The sequence below is a fragment of the Lupinus angustifolius genome, chromosome LG04 (genome assembly GCF_001865875.1).
Source record: "Lupinus angustifolius cultivar Tanjil chromosome LG04, LupAngTanjil_v1.0, whole genome shotgun sequence".
NCBI classification, from domain to species: domain Eukaryota; kingdom Viridiplantae; phylum Streptophyta; class Magnoliopsida; order Fabales; family Fabaceae; genus Lupinus; species Lupinus angustifolius.
The window spans coordinates 11,759,864-11,784,298 of NC_032012.1; the positions used below are offsets into that span (position 1 = coordinate 11,759,864).

At 30.3% G+C, this 24,435-nt stretch overlaps 2 protein-coding genes and 1 long non-coding RNA gene across 6 annotated transcripts; 1 reads left to right on the plus strand and 2 right to left on the minus strand.

Moving 5' to 3' along the window:
* On the plus strand, positions 7,826-9,836 carry LOC109345866. The gene is made up of 2 exons (XR_002107453.1): positions 7,826-8,193; positions 9,607-9,836. It is a non-coding gene; the product is annotated as an uncharacterized LOC109345866 (long non-coding RNA).
* LOC109345863 (transcription factor PIL1-like) lies at positions 11,035-13,915 on the minus strand. 3 transcript variants are annotated; one of them, XM_019585109.1, is made up of 7 exons: positions 13,733-13,915; positions 12,807-13,410; positions 12,603-12,728; positions 12,195-12,290; positions 12,020-12,085; positions 11,838-11,903; positions 11,035-11,629 (listed from the first exon to the last, which is right to left on the minus strand). In XM_019585109.1, exons 1-7 carry the CDS (start codon positions 13,765-13,767, stop codon positions 11,177-11,179), a joined length of 1,446 nt encoding a protein of 481 aa, XP_019440654.1. In that variant the 5' UTR covers positions 13,768-13,915; the 3' UTR covers positions 11,035-11,176. The 3 variants fall into 3 exon arrangements, with proteins under 3 accessions (XP_019440654.1, XP_019440653.1, XP_019440655.1); XM_019585108.1 differs by having other exon boundaries at positions 12,603-13,410; XM_019585110.1 differs by lacking the exon at positions 13,733-13,915 and having other exon boundaries at positions 12,603-13,080; positions 13,146-13,236.
* Positions 17,955-21,365, minus strand: LOC109345867 (probable polygalacturonase). 2 transcript variants are annotated; one of them, XM_019585116.1, is made up of 7 exons: positions 21,100-21,365; positions 20,380-20,697; positions 19,775-19,895; positions 19,524-19,698; positions 19,307-19,377; positions 18,251-18,905; positions 17,955-18,214 (listed from the first exon to the last, which is right to left on the minus strand). In XM_019585116.1, the coding sequence occupies exons 1-7, from the start codon at positions 21,115-21,117 to the stop codon at positions 18,208-18,210; spliced, it is 1,365 nt and encodes a 454-aa protein (XP_019440661.1). In that variant the 5' UTR covers positions 21,118-21,365; the 3' UTR covers positions 17,955-18,207. The 2 variants fall into 2 exon arrangements, with proteins under 2 accessions (XP_019440661.1, XP_019440660.1); XM_019585115.1 differs by having other exon boundaries at positions 17,955-18,129; positions 18,231-18,905; positions 21,100-21,364.

Consider the following 24,435-nt stretch of genomic DNA (forward strand, 5'->3'; position numbering starts at 1 on the left):
AATGAATTATGAGTTGTGTTGAACCTTGTATGTAATATGCAACAAGATGAATGAATTCTATATGTGGTAGATGTTGAGAAAATAATATATATAAGTTTGTACAGTGTCAGTCTTGATGTTTTGTATGTTATGTGTGGAAAAAAATTGGGTCTCTAATTTTATTACAATAACAAAATAAAAATAAAAATGAGTATCCATTGCATATTAACCATATGAAAATATAAAATCATGGTCATTACAATTAACAAAGTACTAAACGAGTTTAATAACTAACAACACAATAAATTCAAAAAATAAAATAAAAATAATAACATATTTGTCATATTGAGATAAAGTATTTGGCCTGAGTTATATGTTGTGCATTTATCACACGCCGTTATGAATGAAGATCAGTTGTTTTATTTTCTATGTTTTATTGTGTCCCGAATTAATCGAAAGTTGACACATACTTAAAAAGAAAAACAAAAAATATAAATTAATATTTTTATATTATTTGATAAAATATGATTGATTTGATACATAAAGACAGAAAATTTTGGGAACATATAATACTACCCTTTTGGTCCAACCCTCAGTATGAAGCACACATACCAACAAACGGATAAGAACCATTCCACAAAGCACGTCATAATGGTTACAAAAATCCCATGCAAAACGACATTTCCAAAATACATGCATCAACAAATATCATGGCCATTGCCAACTCTCCAACCATGTTCATACATGGATTTTCCGTACTACTTCAAATAAGTTCATTGCTCCGATCCAGACTACTATTAATTTTGGCATATATGCACCTTTTTCTAAGAATCGCTCTCCACATTTTTAATGTCGACCTAGTTTGATTTCAATTTTTTAAGGTTATGGTTATTTAGCATGTTAAACTTAGACTTTTTAAATATCTATTTCATTATGTTTGACGATGTTTGAGTCGGAAAAGTGTACTTAATTCACTAATCTATATATTTAACTATCACTATTATCCTGATCTAAGTATTTAACTATCATTATGATCATGGATTATGAGTAATCTCAATATTCGACAATCACATAATTAGGACTAATCACAATTGAGTTAGCTAGGAAAACTTATTTAATGGTTCAAACCTTAAATCATGGACAATATTAAATTGACTTGACATTGAAACAAAAATTCAGTTAGAAAATCTCATATGGTCTATCTAAATGGCATTAACTGTGCCAGTTAATTAAATATTGCAAAATACATTAATCAATTAACTACTTATTAATAATTTTAAATACACAAGACCTAAGAGAAAAGAGAAAGGTGAAAAGAAAAGAGAAAGAACAAGACATGATAATTACACAAAGCTATTATTTTATTATGTATATACAAACATCAATACACAAATTAAAGCAGGTATATATATATATATATATATTTATTTATATTTTATAAAGCTAAAGCACAAAGAGGGTTCCAAATTCTTCTATGTCCAATGTTTTTGCCCTTTCTTTTTCTTTTTAGCCTAAGACCTCTCCATTGATGCTTTCTACAACTTTTCTACTACCTTTACTCTGAAACCCAGACAATAAAAGAATTATGAAACCATCTATTATAAAAAATGGAAAGAATAGTTTGCAAACTAAAGGTTAACTAATCTAGATTTAGAAAGGAGAATAACATTATCGTGATCTGAAACTCAAAGCTCCTCAACATAATATATGTTTTATAATAAAATATGAAAAAGAGAAACGTAAGATTAATTTTAAAAAAGAAAGTAGGTGTTATATGTGAATTATAGGGCATATCATTAGCTGCCTGGCCCACATGGAATCATACCTTTTTAAACAAAAAAACTTTTATAGTATAGTCAGTATAAAGTTTTATACACACTTAATAAATTAAATATAATTCATTTGTATTATTTTTTTAACAGTCAATGATGATTAAATATGAATATTGAATAATGTAATGATTGTTTATAAAACTTTGTTATCAATAGAAGTCATAAAGATACTAACATAAAATACTATTAGGTAATATCAAACGTGAGATCTTCATAAACTCAATGTCAATATGTTATGTATATTTTTATATAAATTAATTAAACACAACCCTAATGATAATGTCTCCAGTTTTTGCTATCAAGAATCTTGATATTGGTAATGTTTTATACGCTTTAAGGACTTAGAAGTTGTGTTAAAAAGATATCTCATTCTTATATAGTTTCAGATATGGTAGTTAGAATTGTTTTTACTTTAAATGGTAGTTGAATTTTAAGCAAATACCAAAATTTTCATTGTATAAATTGTCTATACTTTGCCTATGTGTAGAATGAATTCCAATAATAAAAGTTCAATTCCTTACTTCTCTTTTGCTCTTTCAATTTCCTTCTTTTTTTCACCATGCAATTGACGCCAAATTGAACTCTCCAATCCCCAAAGAGACATTTTCATCCACTAACTAAACTCTCTTAAATTAAAGTCTATACATAATTAACTTATCAATCAAGTACCTTTACATGCATCTCATCATTATTAAGTTCACCATGCTCCAATAAATGTTGTGATCATAATAATATATCTTTGTACATACCCAAGATAGCAAGAACAATAGTTGATTGTTCTTGTTATTGTAAGTTATGATACTTACACTATCATTGCCTTAGGACAACACCCATCTTGTTTTATACACTCTAAACCTCGTATTTCATGAATTTGGGTATGTTATTCGTAGGATACACAAATACAGATATAGTTGGAGATGTAGAATCTAGAAAATTCACATAATGTTATTTAATTATTTTCAGAGAAAGTTGTATCTTGGCAATTCAAGTTACAAAAAATGTGTTGCATTATAACAATTGAAGTGGAGTACTTTGTAGTATTTGAAGCTAATGAAGAGGTAAAATATATGAAAAATATCTTGCACTATTTAGGTTATGTTCAAGAAAAATATGTTTTATACTTAACAACCAAAGTGTAATATACCTACTAAGAATCCTACATTTTATTTTCGAACAAAGCCTATTGTTTATCGATATCATTAGATATGAAATTCTTTGGAGAATGATGAGTTACAGATAAGTCCACATGATTTTTCTCCCTCAAATTATAAGAAAGATGATTATGGTATTGTGAAAATGGAAAACCATTTTACATGCAAGATCACTTGGACAATCCCTTAAGGAGAAATGAGGTACTTGAACTTGTGCATTAAAAGATGTTTGCCTACATATGCAAGATTACTTGGAAGAGTTCGTTACTTTGTCACATTCATGTTGATCACTCAAGAAGAGAATGAGTGTAATTGATGAAAAACAAAGATCAAGTACTATGAGCCTTCAAAGAATTTCATACTCTAGTTGAGTGTGAGATTGAGAAGAATCCAAAGTATCTTAAAGCAAATAATGATAGAGAGTATCATAGTCCATTTGAAGTCTATTGCAAGGTTTATGCCATCATACCGGAGAAAATACCAACATAGACTCCTCAATTAAATAGAGTAATGAGAAGATGAACCACAAAATTGAAGAAAAATAAGATACATATTTCAATATGTCAAAATATTTTTTCCATGAAGCAGTAAAGACTATAATCAATCTTATAAATCTAACACAACTATATATGAATATTAACTACATATTATAAAATAAACCAAAGTTGTTATACGAGTGTATATCAACAGAAAGAGTTTACTTGAAAGGTTAAGTCCAAATGAGCCACTATTGATCTCTCCTTGAACACAAATGAGTGTGAGGTCCTCCATTTGCCTAGGTTCATTATCTTTAACCCGATCCTAAGTAATACTATACCATACTACTATATTTTTCTTCTAATTATGTTACCCATAAAAAAGTGACACACATTACTTGTAAACTAATTATTAATAAATAAAATATAATATTATGATATATGTCACTTTCTTGTGATTATGAAAATTAGTAGGATGATTTTGTAGGAGAATATATATATCATTTTCCTTATTCTTAAGCTTTCATTAATACTTCTAATAATATCTTATTTGTTATTGCCTCATTGGACATTTTACATCGCCTAGGTTGGTCCATGGCCTCTACTATGGACCCTTTTGATGTTAACATCCAAAAAAATCAACATTTCTCAAGTCTCACATTTTTTTGGAAGCACCCCATGTTCATTTGAGTACTTATAAATTAATGAAAACCTTTGTAAGTTGTAACCCACTAAATGAAGGTTCATTAGAGTTGACATTATTATTAGTTCATGCATCTTGTCATTGATACTTTGTTTAGATCTGAAATCTGATTATATGACAAGACATTGTTGGCAATTAAGAAAAAAGGAACAAGAAACCATGTTCAATGCATCAAATCCGAATTGGGTTGATTTTTAAAAAAATATAAACTCAATTACTAACCATGATTAGTGAAATACCATTACAATCCATTAATTTTCATCATCATTATGTCATCATTACAATATTGTCAAGTTTTAAAATTTTCCCACAATTGATTATTATTTACAATGAAAGATGTTTGAAAAGGGTAAAATGTTGGTCTATTCAAGGAAGAAAGGAACAACACTTTTGATGAGTAATGCATCCTAGCCTAGTAAAGTTTGATGGGCATAAGAAGAAAATTAGGAAAATAAAGATAAAACACCAATGAGAGGTTTAGAATAGAAAATGTTCATGATTACCAATTAGCTTTTAATTTGAAGGAAGAAATTGAAGTTATACAAGAGGATGAAGTATCCTTATCCTATCAAAAATGGTGAAAATAGACTAGGTCATCTAACAAGGTCTAGTACTTAGTCTGTGACAAGTCAAACTAAGTCATGCATTTTTCGTAAGCAGATTCACCTATATGATTTTATTATTTACTTAAGTTAATAATTTTATATAATATATATACATGAAATAAATACAAAATCTGTAAATTATATAGATAACTTGGTATTGGTATATTAGATTTATCAAGGCTGATATATTAACTTATTTAAAAGCAAACTTTAGTTTTTTGAAGATCTATTGACATATTTAAATGTATTAGATTATCATATACTTTTAAATAGACTAACATATCGGAATATACTTTTAAACAACTCAGACTTAGACCTGAAAAAACTTAAACACACAAACATATCAGACTTAAGCTTCAATATTTTAAACAGGTCAAACCTATTTAAGCTCATATCGATATGGTATTACTAGCCTATTTTCAGCTTTACATATCAATAATCAAGCCATTATTTGATCAATTAATGGGTTTAGTTTTTGGGTTTTTATTGGGATGAGCCAACGTTGAAAATATAGTTGGGTCCTAACTGCAGCTTAATTTCACATTCTCTACGGATTTAGTCTTACTAATATTTTATCGCATAATGCATGACAATGTTTTAAATTGTACTTATGAATGGTAATTGTGATTACAATATTATAGTTTTGGATTTTTTTTTGTTGACTTCATAGAATTTGAGCTGCTGGACAAAGTTTGTACTAAATATGTTCAAATTAATAATTATGATTATTGTGAATGAAATGACATTGAGAGAAAATATCACAAAAAAATAGAAAGAAAAAAAGAATGAATGAGAAAGAAAATAAACTATTGATAATAAAGCAAGTGGCTAAGATTAAGGTATTTCAATTTTTAGCCATAGAGACAAAAATTAATTTAACAAACTTTGCTTTTGTTAATGATTGCTCTTGGGACAATGGTTAAATAACCCATAAAAATACAATTATATTAATCACCAACAAAACCCTCCTTCACCTGCAATGGTTATTATATGACTCTATGTTGGAATAGTAGTGGTGGTGATTAGAAATGGTAGTGTTATGGTTTTGTAAAAATCAAATGTTTAAATTAAATTTCAAATTTGAAAGCCGTTTTGCAAGTGACAAATTAAACTAAACAACTTTATTCATATTTAGGTGATGTATAGAGTATAATTTGATCTGATGAAGAAAAATCGTCTCTCCAATCCGTCTCGACCTAAAGTTTATTGTGACAAGTTCAAATTTTAGAAATTTAATAAAGTTGTCCTTTGAATATACTTTAAGTTGGGGTGATATCTTATATTCTTTTTAAATCTATACTTTTATATAATTATTTATAAGCAATGAAACTTCTTCACTTGAATTATTAGCATTTAGTTGCATGTTTATATTTTTTATTTTGGAATGTATAGTGCAAAAAAACTATATTTTTAGCTTTCTACATATTCAATTATATGATTTGGTTATGTATGATGTTCAAATTTATACATTATATTAATATATTAGATTGATTTGGTTGTGTTTGGTATTATCATGTTAAGATTGAATTAGGATTTTTGTATAAGTAAATAACTTTATTAAAATATCATATTAAATTCAGATTAAGTTAAAGTCCCTACATGCTAACCTCTATTTCACTAGAGAATTTAAAACTTTAGTATATATTTTGGTTAAACGAGAAATTAAACAAACAAAGAATAAATAAATAATAAAAAAAAAACCTACTTGTATTCATGAACTGTGCCAAAAGGAGTTTTCCAACAACAATAGTGCACATCTAGATGGAGGTGCATTACAAATTCCAAAAAAAAAAACCTTTCAACACTCATCTTTTAAGGTAGTCGACAACTTTATTTGCTTTCCGTGGAAGTATGAATCACTTAAACAATCCATTTTCTAGTGAGAAGCATTTTGATATCAGAATGTACATAATCATACTTGTGAGCCCATGACAAAGTTGTATAATTCACTAGATTAATTGCTTCCAAAGAGTTGGAATCACACTACACTTTGTAATAACCCATTTTCCATGTAAGAAGAAGATCATGTCTGATCCTGAGAAGCTCAACTAACAACATAGATCTCTTCCCGGTATATTTGGAGACAAGCCCAAACTTCATTACGAAACAGTCCACTAAAACCAATATATTGATCCTCGTTGAATCGATTGTCATCAACATTAATCTTTATGAAACTAAGTTACGAGGAAATCCAAAATACATATATGATATGTCGTGTAGCATCCTTTAGAGATTGTAAATTGTTAATAGATAGTTGAGAAACATCAATACAGATCCTATGAAGGATAAAATCATTGAGTTTTGCCAATGCCAAAGCCACCATATAATAGCTAGAAATAACTTTTCGCTATGGTTACAAGCAAAGTCTTTAGCCAAATAATGTGACCATTTTCACAAATGTAATGGAGAATGTCTTCACATGTCGCTGAACACCTATTACAACATGATGATTTAACCAAATTTCAACTCTAGACAAATCATCTTACAAAAATCTTAGAACCTTTTTATGAGTTTTTGTCCTTCATATCTAAGTGGTGGGAGATCTTCGTTCATGGGATACAACATTTATCCGTAAGCTAAGTAAAAGAAGCATAGAAGTGAATTTGACAGCACATCTTGACCTAAAACTTTAAAGCATTAGGTCTATGAGTCCATTCACTTGTATATTCTTTAACTCTGTCCATTTTTTTTTTCAATGTAAAATTTATTCATTCACACTTGAAATACTCAACAATTAGATTCAACCTTCTAATCTTTATAACCAATGGTAACAAGGAGATGCAATATACTCGTTGTTAACATTAAATAGTTTATTGGAACAAATTCAGAATTTTAATTCAAATATAAAATTAATAAGATTTACTCCAACGTTTTTGAGTAATAAAATACCATATTTCTTTAGAACTAAAGAATATTTTATCCAATTTTCTATCTAAGAAAAAAAAAACTCTAATGCTTATTTTAAATCACTTTTAACTAAATAAAAAACATTGATTACAATTACACTCATAAATTTCATTGAAAAAGTTATTGTTTCTAATCAATGATAGGTTATAGTATTGAAGAGGTATTTTTCATCAACAAATTCATATTTGTTTGGTGTTAGGAACATGAAAACAAAACATAGTAGAGTATTAATAAGTGAGTTGTTACCACAATTGTTCATGAGAAAGGGTTTAGTGAAGAAAATGGTAAAAGCAACAATGTCAAATCACTGAAGAATCTTGATTGCTTTTTAATTTTGTTATTGGAAGATGGATTCAATTAGGGTTAGGGATTTCATATCAAAGGAAACTATCTGATTAAGACGACGAATTTGTTGCCGTTGCTAAATTCAAAGCATTTTCTGCTCAACGTTATGATTGGGATCCATGATTCGTGTTTTGGAGAGATTTGATCATCAAAGCCACTACCCATTTTCGGTTCCTCCCAATTTGACCCTCTCAGGTATAATTAGGGTTTATCTTTTTTCCATTTCAATTTCCAAGTTTCATTTTTTTGGCATCTTACCTTGAATTGGTTATTTGTAGGTGAAAAATGTTTTGTTCAATCGTGGAGGGTACTTCAACCCCTTATATCTTGATCATATATTGAAATAAAAATTAAATTCTTAATTAGTTTCAATTCTATTACAGTAAGAGTAAGTGGACAAGTAGTTGCATTCTTTCTATATAGGAAACAATTGATGATGATGATTATTTTTTTTTTGTTTAACTGGATTTGGTACCGAGTATTCCGTCTACGTCTATATGATAGGGGTATATTATATGAGTTTGTGTAGGTTTATTGAGGTATCTTGTTTTTTAAATTTGGAGTAGATGTACTCTACGCAAAATGAGAAACTTGTGAATGGGAAATGTAAAGATAATGAAGTTGTTGACGATGGAAAATGTTCTTTATACAACTAGGTTGGACACCCGGTATATGTTGATGTGAATGTGAGTGGGCATGGGGGTATCCCGTATTTTGAAATGGATTTGACATATAATCTCCAAATGTGTGGAGGATGTCAATTAGAGCATCTAATCTAGTTGTACAAATAATAGAGTTGTTTGTGACTTGCAACTCTATATATCATGTCTAAAGAATGTGTGATAATAACTACTCTGCTTAAGGTAATCTGCTATCCTATTTCAATTTTCAAGAGTTCTTGTTCTTTTGTTTTTGTTCTGTTTGCTTCCTTTAACCTTGTGGGTGTTTGATTTATATTATGCATTTTTAATTAAGTTTGACTGACATATATGTCACAGACATAGCCACCTTCAAAAGGTGTGTTTCAATATTTCATCAAAGTGAATGGTTCCATGTTAATTTGTTCATACTTGGCAAGGTGTTTTTGTCTCATCTGGGTAATCTGGCATTGTTTGATATTTTATTTGGATATATCAAATACTTCTAACATCAATTGATATTTTTGCTAACTATTTCTTATATCTGTTACAAATCATTAGATATTATTACACACGTGATTTTTGAACAATTGAATTTTTGAACTATCATATCTCCGAACAAATTTCATACAACTAAGTTTATCATTATAAAGTTTCCGAAGACAGGGTCAGTCTCACTGCTCATTGAATGTATTCTCCTAGGAGTTCAATTTGTAATAAATTGCTGCTGTTTAAGTTAGATACTTTAGAAATTATTTAGTGCCTCCCCAGCACAAGGATTGCGTGCATAGGTTCATTTCCTTGGTGTATGATGCCTGATGTCTGTGATTGTTCATGTTTGCTTCCATGCAATGCTAGTGCTAGTGAGTCAATTAAATTATGTAGGAGTCGGATTATCTTTTCCTTGTTGGACCTGCTAGATGCTTTTATTATGGCAACTCGAATTATCATTCTCTTTCTTGACGTGTAGGGTAATGCTGCTGAAGCTGTCAAATGTCTATCCTAAAGCCACCGGACTTCATCATGTATCATTACTATGAAAAATTCCAGGACATATGTGAATTGGCTGAAGAAGCATCTGCAACCTTGATGAATATGTCAGGCTGTGGAACATCATAATATCTGTATCTGGAATTTAGATTTTTATCCCCTGCACTTGATTTGGACAACTGAGATGCTTCAGAAACAATTTGACGTGATTGACAGGCCTTATGAATTGTAAGTTTGTTTTTGTGAATCTTTGTACTTGTGTAGTATCCTTAAGGGATTTTTACATAACTCTATTTTAAACAAAGTTTCAAGGTAAAATGAAAGAATTTCCCCTTTGTATATTGAACTATTTCCCCTTTTTTATTCTACAGTAGATTGTTATCTTTTATGTTAGTCCATGCACAAATAACATTGATGGGTGCAGGATATGATAAACTTCTTGTTTGATCTTCAACCATTAGCCATTACTCTATACTTTTACTGTCCCGGATAGGGTTTTATGTTTTTGGCTTCTCTCTGGTGTAAAACCGATGGGATTTTTAGCAGGGTTAATATGGTAGATATGCAGAGAAACTGGCATGCTTTGTTTAATGTCTCTTTTGAGTAGTTTCTAGGTGTTTATTTTTGTGTCTAGGATGATTTCTTATCCTCTTAGAATTTTCTCCTTTTCCAGTAACATTTTTCTTCTGATTATAAAAATAATTACTTTTGCTTCCTTTTGCTAATGAAAAGACTTCATTGACATATACTTTTTCACCTATTTGGAATTTGGGATTCCTTCTGATTGTTTGTTGATTGTGCATTCTTAAAACATGGATTGACTGAAGAGGATTTGACTACAATGTACTTTGACTGGTTATACTTATTCAAAAGAATGGTGTTAACAATTCATAGTCAAAAGTATAAGTGATTTTCGTACAAGGATGCACAGAGACGACATGGGACACGAAATGATATGGATATGGGGTACAGCAAAAAAATATAAAATGTTTAAGAACATGGTTAGAAGTGTCCAATACATATATGATATATGTGTTCGATACAAACACGACATTGACATAACGGCTATCATGATGTATTCGTGCTTGTTTGCACATCACTTCTCTCCAAGTTTACTGTCTATCTATGTTTGCTCAAAAAACTATAATTTCCTCAGATTGATTCCCTTAGGTCAGGTAAATCAGCATTGGCTTCTCTACATGTACATCTATTCGTAATATGTTCATTCCAGTTTTACATAAAATCAAGGTTCTAAATTGCAATTGTAGTTACGGTTGCAGTTACATTGTCTTTATTAACATTGTGAACTATTGCGAGAAAATGTGGCCAGTATAGTCACATTTACCATCACGATATTGTTTCGGAGACCACTATGATCTTTAACATTGCGACCTCCTTCGCAGTTGAGAACCCAAATTTAAAATCTTTCATACACTAATTCAGTTGCACTTACATCATACACACTGTGCTGCATAAGTGTTTGAGGTGTATAAATTTTTCTTCCACAAAAAATATCTTTCCTAGTTCCTACATTCTAGTTTTCCTTTCCATTATTTCTTTTCCTCTTTATTTATGGGAAAATAGAAGGGATAGCTCGGAATGTGGTTAAGGGGAACCTCTGCTTGGTTTATGCCACATAATTCATCCTTTGCATTTAGATATGAGATATCTAGAGTTTTTAACTGGGAAGAATTAGCAACATGTTTTGGCATGTGGGTAGGTATGGTAGTTGGCACAAGTTGTGTAGAAGAATTGTTTCCAATCATCATAGGAATGAAATTATTAGGTGCATGTTGGGGAATTGGAATCTGTGGCATTTGGTTGGAGAAAGTACCAAACATATTCTGAAGTGTGTTATCTTTGATATTAGATAGTGGTGGAATAGTTAACTGAGGTATGCTCCAAGGATTAATGCCTGTGCTAGGATTGAAACCCATTCCAGCACCAGATAATTGAGTTAACATCATTTGTGGCATGCAAAGTCCACTACCCATTGACATAATCTGCATCAGAAACACTAGGCTTAAGATATTGAAATCACTACTCAAAACACTGTGATGTAACATTAAATGTAGTTAAGGTAGGAAACAAAATGGTTAGTAACACTTTCACTGCACTCTCTAATATTAGAATAAACCTTGTCTATAGACTAGATAAATGTGAACATCAATCATTAAATTAATACTTCAGAAATATATACCTAAATTTTACCTGTAATTGAAGCTTGAGGTTCTTAAGATAGTCTATGGCATCATCAAGCAATGAAGCTTTGTCCACCTAATACACATAAAAATATAACAAATATAGGATTAACACACGTGCTAGCCAGAAAGTTCTGAGCAGAAAAATTAGATATAACAATGAAAAAACTAAGCACATACACACTCACACACCTTATTGCAGTTGGGTATAAGCTCTTTCAATATACGCATCTTCTTGTTCATTTTATCTCTACCCTTCTGCAAATATCCACAACTATATCAGTGTATGAAATTAATATACAAGCTTCTCATATCTTGTTAAATCTATGTTATCATTCATAATAATATGTTTACTTAATATCTTTACCTTATCATATAAATTATGAATCTTTACATTCCTTCCTCTCTTCACACTGTTACCCTCCTGGTATGGTTTTTCCTTTACTTCTGTCTCTTCATCATTCTGCATCAAATCAATATAAGAAGGTAAGAGTAAAACCTTAATTAAGTTCTAGCAAAGTTCTTTTTAAGAAAAGATTTATTATGTCGTCAAATATGTTGTAAATTATGTTTTGTAATTGATAAAGTCCACGATAGATTTAAAATATTATCACATTGGCTTTTCTAAGAGCCTAACTTGCAAGTCGATAATGTTTTAAATTTTCGAGGACAGTTAGCGACAAAACTTTCAAAGACCCATCTGACAACATCGTAATCTTTCGAAGACTAAATCGGGGGTTACTCTAACAAAAAAGTAGAATAGGGTTGCACTTACATCACTAGAATAAGTTGATTCATAACTGTCTTCATGTTTCCTGATACAAAAATTTGGATCATTTGAGGCTTCAAGGGAGCATACAGGAGAAGATGGTAGCAAGGGCTCATTATATAAGCTACTATTAGTTTTAGTTTTTCCCTTTGCTCTAAGAATAGCAATGTTATGATCAACAGCATCAGAATTCTCATCAAGTGGTTGCTCCTCATCACTTCTTGCAACAAGGGAAACATGTTTATTTGATTTATTAGCATTTAAACAAGTTTGATGATCTTGAAATCCTGTGACACAATTTGATACTTTTCCTGCTTCAATCTCCTCTAATTCTGCCAAAGATGCTTTTTTTGCTGGTTGGGTAGATTTGATGAACACTTTAGGTACTAAAAAGTTGGAGAAGTTGTTCACTTTTGCTGGTCTTTGATCACATTTTCCCAAGTACTTGAGTTTCTTTGGTACTTGATTTGAATCATCCATTCTTGGTTTCTTGAATGGAGATGTGGATAAGTGATTATCAGTAGATTCTTTTGCTTGTTTTATGTTTGCAAATTCTTCAACTTCAAGCTTGTTGTAACTCTTGTTGTATTGTGAGAATTGCAAATTATTTTGATCATTGGTTTGATGTGAATGTGAAGAACTCAAGTCAGAATCCTTGGAAGGTGTGAGTACTGTGTTTGACCTTGGTCTTTTTGTAATAATGCATGTGGCTTCATCCCTATGTGAAGGATTACTTGGTGTGCTATTTGATGAACCTCCTTGTACAGTAATTTGACCTTGTTCCATTACTAGCTCAAGGAAATCCTTTCCATACCTGAAATAAAATAAACTCTCACTTTGAGTATATGGAAACTAAAGAAGGAACTAACCCTGAATCCGAACATTGTCACTTTCAGAAATCGAACATTTGACCCTTTAGCCTATATGAGGATCTAGTGAAATCTTATACCACTAGACTAACGTTTTGTTGGTAGACCAATGCCTTGTTGGAAAACATATAACTGGACGAAAAACTTGACGAGTGTTGAGCTTATGAAAATCCATTAATCAAGCAAATTTTAATTTGACCAAATGAATGCTACAACAAAAGCTTATAGATTTCTACTGTAATACAAAAAAAATGAGTGGTAACTTACATGGGAATTTGATTGGAGGAGGAGCTTCTTTTCATGAACTTTTATATGAAACTGAGGCAATATTGAGCTTCTATGGCTTTGGTGCTATGTAGCTTTTGTGTGCCACAATTTGATAGTATGCTTTCAATTGAGACTTGTGAGACCCAAAAGCAACAAAGGTGAAGGTAATAAATAGGGCTAAATTTTGAGATATACTTTCATCACATCATACTATGGTCACATTTTATGTTATAATAATAATATTTTCATATCACTAAAAACATTATTTGGCAGTTAAATTCTCATATTTGATAGAAGATTTATAAAAAATAATATCCTCAAAGTAATATTCCTAGAAATTAAATATGAAATTGTAAAGGGAAAGGGAGTAAAAATGTTGATTTCCAACCTTTTTAGGTTATTTTTAAAAATCAACCATATCCATTAAAATATTGGATATCAACTAAATATTACAACATTAAAAGGGAATTAGTCACCAAGAAAGCGTTGATCTAGTGGTGTAAGCTATCATTAGATCTCCAATTAATTGTAAACATGTATTACTTTCCCAAACTCGTTGTAAAATAGTTGTTTTTCTTATACTATACCTATGCTATCTTAGTAACCTCCTTCTACAATCCCAATGCATTAAAACTTCCAGATTTTACTTATTCAAAGATGAAGCTAAGTTTATATATTAACACAATTTTATAACATTCTGTTAATCATTGTTCTAAGTTAAGGGGCCAAAAATTAAAAAGTAAAGTTGTTACTGAAATAGATATGGGGACATACACAACTAACTTTTTATATAAAATTTGAATATGAATATATGTGAATGAATACTTTACTAGTGTCCAAAACCAACCCATCATCACCCCTACACGTGTTAAATAATCATTTTTGAATATGATATGATAAATATAGCATAAGAATTTTTCTATGTGAAGATAAGAATTGATTATGAGAGTTGTCACAATCAAAGAAAACCCTACTATATGGAATCTAATGTTTTGGACCACACTAATGGAACCAAACCATAGCCTAACTTTTTTGATATCAAACATTTTTCAATCATGGGAAAATAAAAGTGTGTGTGGTCTCCTACATACACGTGAATATCACGTTGGGTTCACGTGCCATAGTATCACATTGTCTTTGTACTTTTTTATCACTTCTCTTATTTTGACCCCACCATTTTAACACTTATATGGGTCACCTTATTTTTATATTATGGCCTTTTTGTCTTCTATTTTTTAATTAATGAACAAGTTATAAAGTTTACCAACTTTTTTTAATTGTAGTTACCAATAAAATATGGATTATTATCGACTATATGTTCCATCAAGAAATTATGAATTTATTATGAAATAAATATGAAATGTATTTAAATGTTATATTTGATAGTGTAAGAATTTTTACGTTGTCAATACATCATTCATTTTTATGAGATCCTTCATTTGTATGTAATTTGTCATACTCATGCTCAAATCCTAATTAGCTATGCCAATTAACATAGTTTTAAACTTACCAATGGGTTCTTCTAACCCTCTTACATGGATGTTGTTTGGAGTTAAGTATAAGAGGAGAGTGAAAACTAAAAGATTAGTTCATTATATGATATATTTAAGTATTACATCGATTTTAATTTATCAGTCAACGTAAGGCTCCTAAAATTGCTGCCTATAAGGATTGGTTATTATGATGACTTTCACTTTTTTATGTTGACCCAATGATTGCTCTCTTTTTCGGCTGTTTTACTCACATATTATTATTCAATAATGTACCTTAATTTAGCATATAGATATCAATTTTTGCACTTGAGTCTGGAAGTGAAAAATAATTATTATTATGACTTAAACATATATGAGAGTTCAAGCCAAACAATTATTCTATTAGTTATGAAAGTCTTCATGACTTAAATATCACATTAAGTTTATTTTTTCACTAAATGTAAGATTCTTAACAAAAAAAAAGAAATTGCCACCTCAAGTTATTCCACAATTTTTATTGGGTATTTTGAATTTTTGATATGTTTGATAAAGTGATTTTTTTGTACTGTCAAGGTATCTCTTAGAGATTGCAAAATGGGCCCTTGATCCGTTTTGTCAGTGCCCACAAAAATTAAGCAGGCGCAGCCATGCCCGCATTGGCTTAAAAGACAAAATTCAATGGTTTGTCCGTTTTAAAACAGGCTAACAACCTTGCGGGCGACCCACATTCATTGTTGAATAATTAAAAAAAATAACAGATTGATATAATAAATAAAATAAAATTAAATAAAGTAGTTGAAGATAAAAGATTAATAAAAAAATTGATATTTTATATGAAGTTGAACAAATCACAATAGATTACAATTTTTTAAGGATTAAAAATCACACTCCATCGTAACTTGTTTGAAATTTTCTTAATTTTTCCTTAAATAATGTTTGTGGGCTGCTCGCATTGCCCAATGGAAATGCTCACGGACTTGGCGGATGAAACGAGCAAATGGGCAAAATTTGTATGCATTATCCGCAAAAAAATACAGGTTATGCGGACGCGCCTGCGAGCATTGCCCGTTTTGCTATCTATAATATCCCATCACTTTTTGGTAATAAACTAATCATTTTTGGGATATATGATTGTCTCTCCTAACAAGTATCACTTCCAAGAATCAAACTTTTGATTTTTTGATCATTTTAGAGATCTAATGAGGTCTTATACTACTAGACCAATGTCTTGTTGGTCTAGTAGTTTTAAGCATACTATATTTAATTAATTAATTTTTTCTTGGGGAAGTATTTTTTAATATTTTTTATTGGCAAGGGGGCACTAACTAAGCTCATTATAATCATTGCCAAGAAACTTATGTGTCTATTGTGTCTTTGGGACGATGTATTAAGGGAGCCTATGCAATAGCACTAACTAACTAAGTTTTATATAAGATGATTCTTTATCAATTTAAATATACATGTCACCTTTTCCTCTATTGACAATTTTACTTACACTTTTGGACAATTTTACAAGATTCAAAGCCCAATCCTAAGGCTGAGGAAACACTAGGCCTAAATCCATAACTCAATTTATTTAAGGCTTTCAAAAATACGTAAGAATATTGTTCACATTAAATAATACTTTGATGTTGTATTTATTAAACTCAATTTCTAAAAAAACAGCTTTTATGAAGAAAATAAGTTTTCATTATTAGCAAGGATTAATACTCATTTTGCCTTCCAGAGCCAGAAAGATATAACACCCACTAAGATCATAAGGCTCTAACTAGTTCAAAAAGTTACTTTATTCTTAAAATAAGTAAATAAATAATCTTTTTTTTCTTCAAAAACATGATTTTTTTTTAAAAATTATTTTATTGAAATAATTATTTTGATTTCTTCAAAAATATTTATAATTTCAATTACAAAAATTAAATGAATTGTATATTCATTCATTTTATCCATTAAAATGAATTTGTGGATGAATTGAAATCTATACGTTTGCAATTCATATGCAATTCATAACTCTAACTATCTACTTGCCCAAAATAAAAATAAATATAAACCAACAAAGAATAACTTTATGATGTGCTTTTGACTATAAAAGATGAGACATTGAATTCATTAGATTCTGTCTTTCTAGGAAGTTTTGTTTATTGGATTCCTTATTCAACTCAACTATTCAACTATCCAAAAGCCAATAATCACCTCACTCTCATTTCTGCAAAATCTCTCTTCCAATAACATTGTAGCAAAAGGGTAATTAACTCAAACACATTCTTTCCCTTAGAATCTATTAAAGATATACGATAGGTTATTTTGAAAAATGGCAGTTGATTAGAAAGTAAAGAATTAGCAAGTTAGGTTTATGTTAGTTACTTACTTTACAAGCTTTCTTTTCATTCTTTTCTTTTGTATAAATAAGCTATATTGACTCACTTCATATTCAATCAATTCAACTCATTCAATTTTGTAATGAGAATTTAATTCATTCAATGATAATATTATCAATTTTTGTTTCTCATTCTTTTATACACTTCTTGATTCATCAAGAAGCTTTCTTTCATGACTCTTACCACATTTTTAACAGAATCAAAGAAAACACAAAAAAAAAACTTTTCCAAAAGCCATAATATGCACCTAAATAAGCAAGAAATCGAATTTAAATAAATTCGATTCCTGAGAGTGACGATAGACAGCCAAGAACTCTGAAAGGGATTAATTCTTTACCAAAACATAAGGATACCCGTAGTACAAAAAAAAAACAAAAAGTGAAAAAAAAAAGTTATTAAACTTAATAGTATTTATGATAAATCACTCAATTATTTGTTACTACACACAAGTTACAAGAAAAATGATCTCTAAGTATCTCTCTTCAGATGGAACACCAAAACAAGATCACCAACTCCACTCAACTTCTTACATCACTTGAAATTTCTCCTTCTGAAAAAAAATGCAGCAATCAAAATTGAAACTATAAGTGATTTTTTGCAGCATAATAAATGCTATAAACTCCAGAATTTACCAAGGCATAAACCAACCACCTCTTTTTCTCTTATTCCAACTTGGTATGCACTTTGATAAATAGTAACAATCTGAACAATGATCACTGAATATTCTTCCCTTAAGAGCCTCACAAGCTTGTGGCACAACCAAATCAGAGTACCCTTCAACATAGGAACAGTTCCATGCATATCTTGATGTCACATTAAGGATAATGTTTGATAAACATATGTTGATAAAATTGTCACCTTTTATACCTTCTATAATACCAGCATGTTTTATATTGTGTCCTATAACATCTTCAATTGTTATCTTTTCTATTAAAGGTAGCGCATTTCGGTTATAATAATCATCTGGGTGATCACCATATAAGCCAGTGAATCTTATAGCAATATCAACATTAACCAAGGACATGTTAGAGACATAGATGTTTCTAACATAACCACCTCTTCCAGGAGATGTTTTTATTCTGATAGCATTATATGAATCATGGAACTGAATGTTTTCGGCATGGACTTCGGATATACCACCAGACATTTCACTTCCAATTGCTATGCCTGCACTTGTTTCAGTTTTCCCTGTCAGCCTATGGATGATTATGTTTGTGCTCGGTCGATCGAATGCGATGCCGTACTCATCCCAACCACTTTTTATGGCAATCAAATCATCACCTGTGCTTATGTAACAGTCTTCAATGCATACATGATCTGAAGAGTCTGAACACAATTGAAAATATATGAGAATTTTCAATCTCTACAAAAAATGCTGCAAGGACATTAAGAGATACATTACATTGCTTTAAATTTTCGAAAATTAATCTACGGAGCGATCGGAAGAGTTTATAGAAGGCTTATTTGGCTTATGTTATCACAAAAGCACTTAAGCATGTGTTTGCAAGATCTGATTAAAATTGTTTATGTTCTTCCTATAAGACCTTTTTAACTTCTTGTAGTAAGCTTATCAAAGAAGCTTTATGAGATAAGGTAAATAGAGCTTATTGGAAGCCCATAAGCCTTCATGTGATAAGCACTTAATTTAAGTTTTCTAAACAAACATGCCCTTATGATATTTGTCAATTTTGAGTGTATGGCATTCCAGCCCAAGGAAGAAAATTCACCTGGATCGATCCCATCCGTGTTCGGCGAATCAAGAGGCGCGAGGATGGTGACATTCTGAATTGTAACTTGGCTGTTCATCCATAAAAAACAGTCTAAAGTCTCCTCCTAATCATGAAAGCTCAACTATTGCACTTGTTTTATAATGGTAATGGAAGTACTTGAAGTATCGAAAATAAGGAACAAAGCATAAACTCATTCCTTATGTAGGGTACAAACCTGCAATATACAGGATGAATAGTCCAAAATGGAGAATTCAAGAAGGTTAAATTTGAAATGAGAACTCCTGTTGAATTCATCAATTCTACCAAATGCGGACGCGTATAATCCAAAGTTTTGTTCCGAAATTTGTTCCACCATATGCTCCCTTGACCATCGATAGTTCCATTATTACCTTCATTGAGGCATTGATGGCATCAATAAACCAATATCTGCATAGAAGATAACTATTTTATTGAATGTATGCTAACCTGTAATGATGACATCAGTCAAATTTCGCCCGAAAATAAGGCTCATATGCCTTCCACCGGGCAATTCCCTTCCTCGCCCATATGATGGTAGAGGATCAACAACTGGCCAATCGCCGATATCCTGTAACAAGCAAGATATACATTAAGCGTTCAATCAACAAATGGTATCAGAGCAAGGACATGAGTTCGAATCTTGCAGCCGAGACTAGGGGATTGTTGGCTTCAATTAATCAACTTCTCCCTTAGGATTCTATGAACTTAATATCCTATCCGGTGACGCTTATAAAGGTTACAGCCCCTAAAATCAAATGCAATTCTGATAAGATTTATATCGAAATAAAGCTGCAAGGCTGAACCATTGCCAGAAGCATAGTTTTGGCCTAGTGCTAAGTGTTAGGTCCAACACAAACTACAAATGTATACTACTTAAGCACCAAATTTAAATGTCATAAATACAATTATTTCATGGTTGGTTAACATATATATCATAAATTACCTATCAATCACTTCATTGATTCGAAAGAACACGAAAATTATGCTGAAAGCAACCTTCTAAACTTCATTTGCCCTGCATCTTACTAAATAAATTACAAAGAGTGACTTACTGTTGATCCAAGAATTACTGCATCCTTGTCCAAGGACAAAGTTAGATGGCTGATGAGATCAAAACTGCCAGTTAGCCACCGACCGGCCGGAACAAAAAGCTTTGCTCCACCTTTGTCTGCGAATGAGTTTAAGTAGAAGATTGCATTCTGAAATGCTTTTGTGTTGAGAGTAATTCCATCCCCAACTGCACCAAATTCTGTGATACTAACACTATGAGGCCTTCGAATTTCGTCGAAGTTTGTGTGTTTGCAAAGCGAGTTGCTGCTATACACTGTCCATGTACTGCAACAGAACAATGCAAGTACAAGAACCACAAGCTGCAAAACAAACATTTCAACATTATGTAGTTACCATGACATGTTTGAAACCCAAGTAGAATCTAAATAGGGCTATAAACCAATTCAATTATTTCATATTCAAGAGCTGAAATTCTACTCAGATCAACTACATTTTCACCACTCAGTTAAAAAGTACAAGAAGAGTTCTAGAATATCACAAAAAGGAACAACCAAGAGTACAAAACCAACAAATTTCCACACTTCCTTAAGAATTAGTGGAAAATAAGTAACTCAAATTATACTGAGGTGAAATTTGATGATTCTTGATCTGATCTAAGAAAAAGTTAGATCTTTCTCAATTCAAAACTGAACTAAGACATAAAAGTAAAAATGGGTTGGAACAGAAAATGATGGAGAAAGTAGCAATGAAAGATAACTCACTGTTGAATCCCTCTTCATATGCTGAGATCTTCAAATGCTTTTAGTGATGAAAATGACACCAAAGTAAAAAAAAGAGTGTGAATAGAAAATAGTGAGAGATAGAAGATGAGGTTTTGGTTTGTTTTATTGGTTAAAAACCACAGCAACAATAAGAGAGTCACCACTCAAGTAAAAATCATTGATAATGACCCTTCAAAAGTTAAGCAGTAGGACCCTCTTCTTCTTCTTCTTCTTCAACTCAACTTCTTCACATTATGTACTTAGTTTACTCTCTCTCTCTCTCTCTCTCTCTCTCTCTCTCACAAGCTTGGAAATTGGTACTTATAAAACGAAACTGAAATGATATTTCAAGATGGGTCTAGTTTTTATGGATTTATTAGCAGAGAAATGGTGTGTAGTTTTTGTCACAGATTGTACTGGTGAAGTACTAGAGAGAGTGTGATTTGCAACAGAACTGAAGATGTTTGCACATAATTCAGCTTTGCATGCAGGACCACTATTAATCTATCTTCAATGTGTACGTGTATTACCTTGGATCAAATAAAAAAAGACGGTTCAGGGTACGAGACTCCGACTCATTGAGTTAACCAGATGGTAGGTATACGCAGCTTTATCCTACGAGTACCTGAAACCTTCATGGTCACTAAACAATAACATTACATTCGAACAAATCACAATACCCAAGTTTCTAATTCGTAAGATCCACCCCATAATTATATATTTGCAAAAATGGGGATTCTTTTGTACATGTACCTAACATTTTAAATCATAACTATGCAGAACATAAATTTAGTATATCAATATATAAAAAGGCAAAATTCATGAACGAACATAGTAGTAGTTATATTTTGTCCAATCAAAACTTTCATATTATTATAACGAATCATGATTTAAATTTTAGTATATTTTTACTGTAAACTAAATTTATATTGATATAATTTTACATACACATGAATTGAATCTAGAAATAGAAGTCATGACATCATTCTTAAGTAATTCATATTAAAAAGAAAATGTTATTATATTTTTGTTATTTTGATATTCAAAACACTTTCTATTTCAATAAAAAATAATGTTTATATGCTTCTAATAACCTTTAATAAAATAACAAACTTTATTTTAACGGTCATCAAAATCAAAATCAAACTCACATGATATATGTTTATCTATCTTTATTCACTTTCATGCTACTAATCATTTGTTCTATGATTCTGTCATCTTAGTCAACAAGACAGAAAAACATCAAAAAGTTGTAACAATTCTTTTTTTTTAAATATGTCAATTTATTTTTAGATTAACCTTTGTGATTTGTGTAGTGAAGTTTAACATAAATAAATAAAGAGGAGGTATGATATTAAAATGTGGGAAAATATTTAAGCATAAAAAGCAAAAGATGGTTATGTTAGTGTGAATTATGGGGAAATGTTGTTATAGTCATGTGTCACATCACCATTCCTGAAACATCATGTTACAACTGTCATACAAATTCTTATTTTGGTCTCTCAATTTATTTATTTTATTTTTTAATCATTTGAATCTATTATGTCAGGTATCTCTTCTAATCCTATCACGTGTGTGAGTGTAGTATGTGTCCTTTTTATAGACATTACAAAACATTATTTCACATATATTTTTTTTACTATTAAATGACAAATATTTCATAAAAAGAATTAATTTTTTTAAATGTATAATTATCCCTCCTAATAAAGAGTTTTTTTCAAGAATTAAATTATTAATCTTTTGATCTTTTTAGGAATATAGTGGTGTCTTATATTTCTAAATTAATGTTTTATTAGTAAAAAATTACACGAGTGATATTTTCCGAGTGACCATGTTTTAGGAGTGAATGATTGAATAAATAAATTAGTTCAAAAACAGAAAATAAACTACTTTGTAATTCAATATTCTATATAATAATTTTTCTTGGAGAAATTTTTTTTATATCAATATATAGTGTAAATTTTTTTTGTATCAATATATAGTGTAAATTTTTTTTGACACAATCAACTTATTATTCATTATTCATATTCTTTCTGTCATTATTATTCTTTAAATATACGAAATACACATGCATGAAGAAGGGTGGTATAAGACATTATACAAACCAGCTTATAAATAATAATATTTGGATGAAAAAATAGTATAATACTTTTTGTTCGTCATTGGACCGAATCAACTTCGTCCTTTATTGGCCAACCAGCAAAAACTAATAGAAAATGAGTTTCTTCATTTTATGAACATCAGAATTTAATATATTAATTAATTAACATTTTATTACTTTATTTTTCTTTGTATTCAAAAATGTCAAATTCCTCAACTATGGTCATTAAATAGAGGAACAAACATAGAGGGGGGATTTATGATTTGTTAATATGATAAATAATTGATACACATTAACAAATATTAGTACTTTGATGTAGAAAATAGTAGATAGTTATTTTTTATTTCTTCAACACTAAACAACAATTTTGATGAGTATAATAAGAAGAAGAAAAAAGAGAATATGAGATAGGTAAAGTTAAGTGATAAATGAAATCATTTGGTATGTGAAAAGTTAAGGTTTCCAAAGTGTGGTATCCTATGCCCAATAAACCAAACGGTAACTCAAATCTAAATGAAAGTACATACACATAACAAACAAGTATATATATTGTCGGATGAATATATTCTCTATAAAAAAAAATGTATTATTTCATGTGTTATTAAATTTTTAATTTAAATATATTTTTTTAAATAATCATAAGCGACATAGTTTTGTGGAACAGCAAATATATTCCTATATATTGTACGAGGAATATTTCCATTAATATTATAAGAGTTTTTTTTATATTATCATTATCATTTACGTTTAATCGTAATTGAATTTTGAAATATAAGTAATATAAAATGAATAATAGATAATATATGATGTTATGGAGTGAGGATCCTCTCCATTAATGGAATGAGATGACATTTTTATCTTTATGTGTGACATTACGTCTATGGGTCCATCCACTTATATACTCTTTAACTTATCTACTTCTACACAATGTGAGACTTCTTAACACTTCAGATGGAGATGTTGGGTATTCCAAGTGTGAGTTACTCCCCGTATTGGATACAATAGAGCTCAACTCTCCATTTATTTGCACCACCATTGACTTGTCCTTTCATACAAAGAACACGTCGTCTTGACCTCTTGCCAAGAAGACTTTCGACACAAGGATCCCACATGGATTTATCAATCACTTGTCGCTTCAATAATCGGATCGAACATCGACTCTAATATCACTTCATGGGAGATCTTCATCTATGTGATTTATAATTCTTCTATGAGCTGAATGAAAGAAACATATA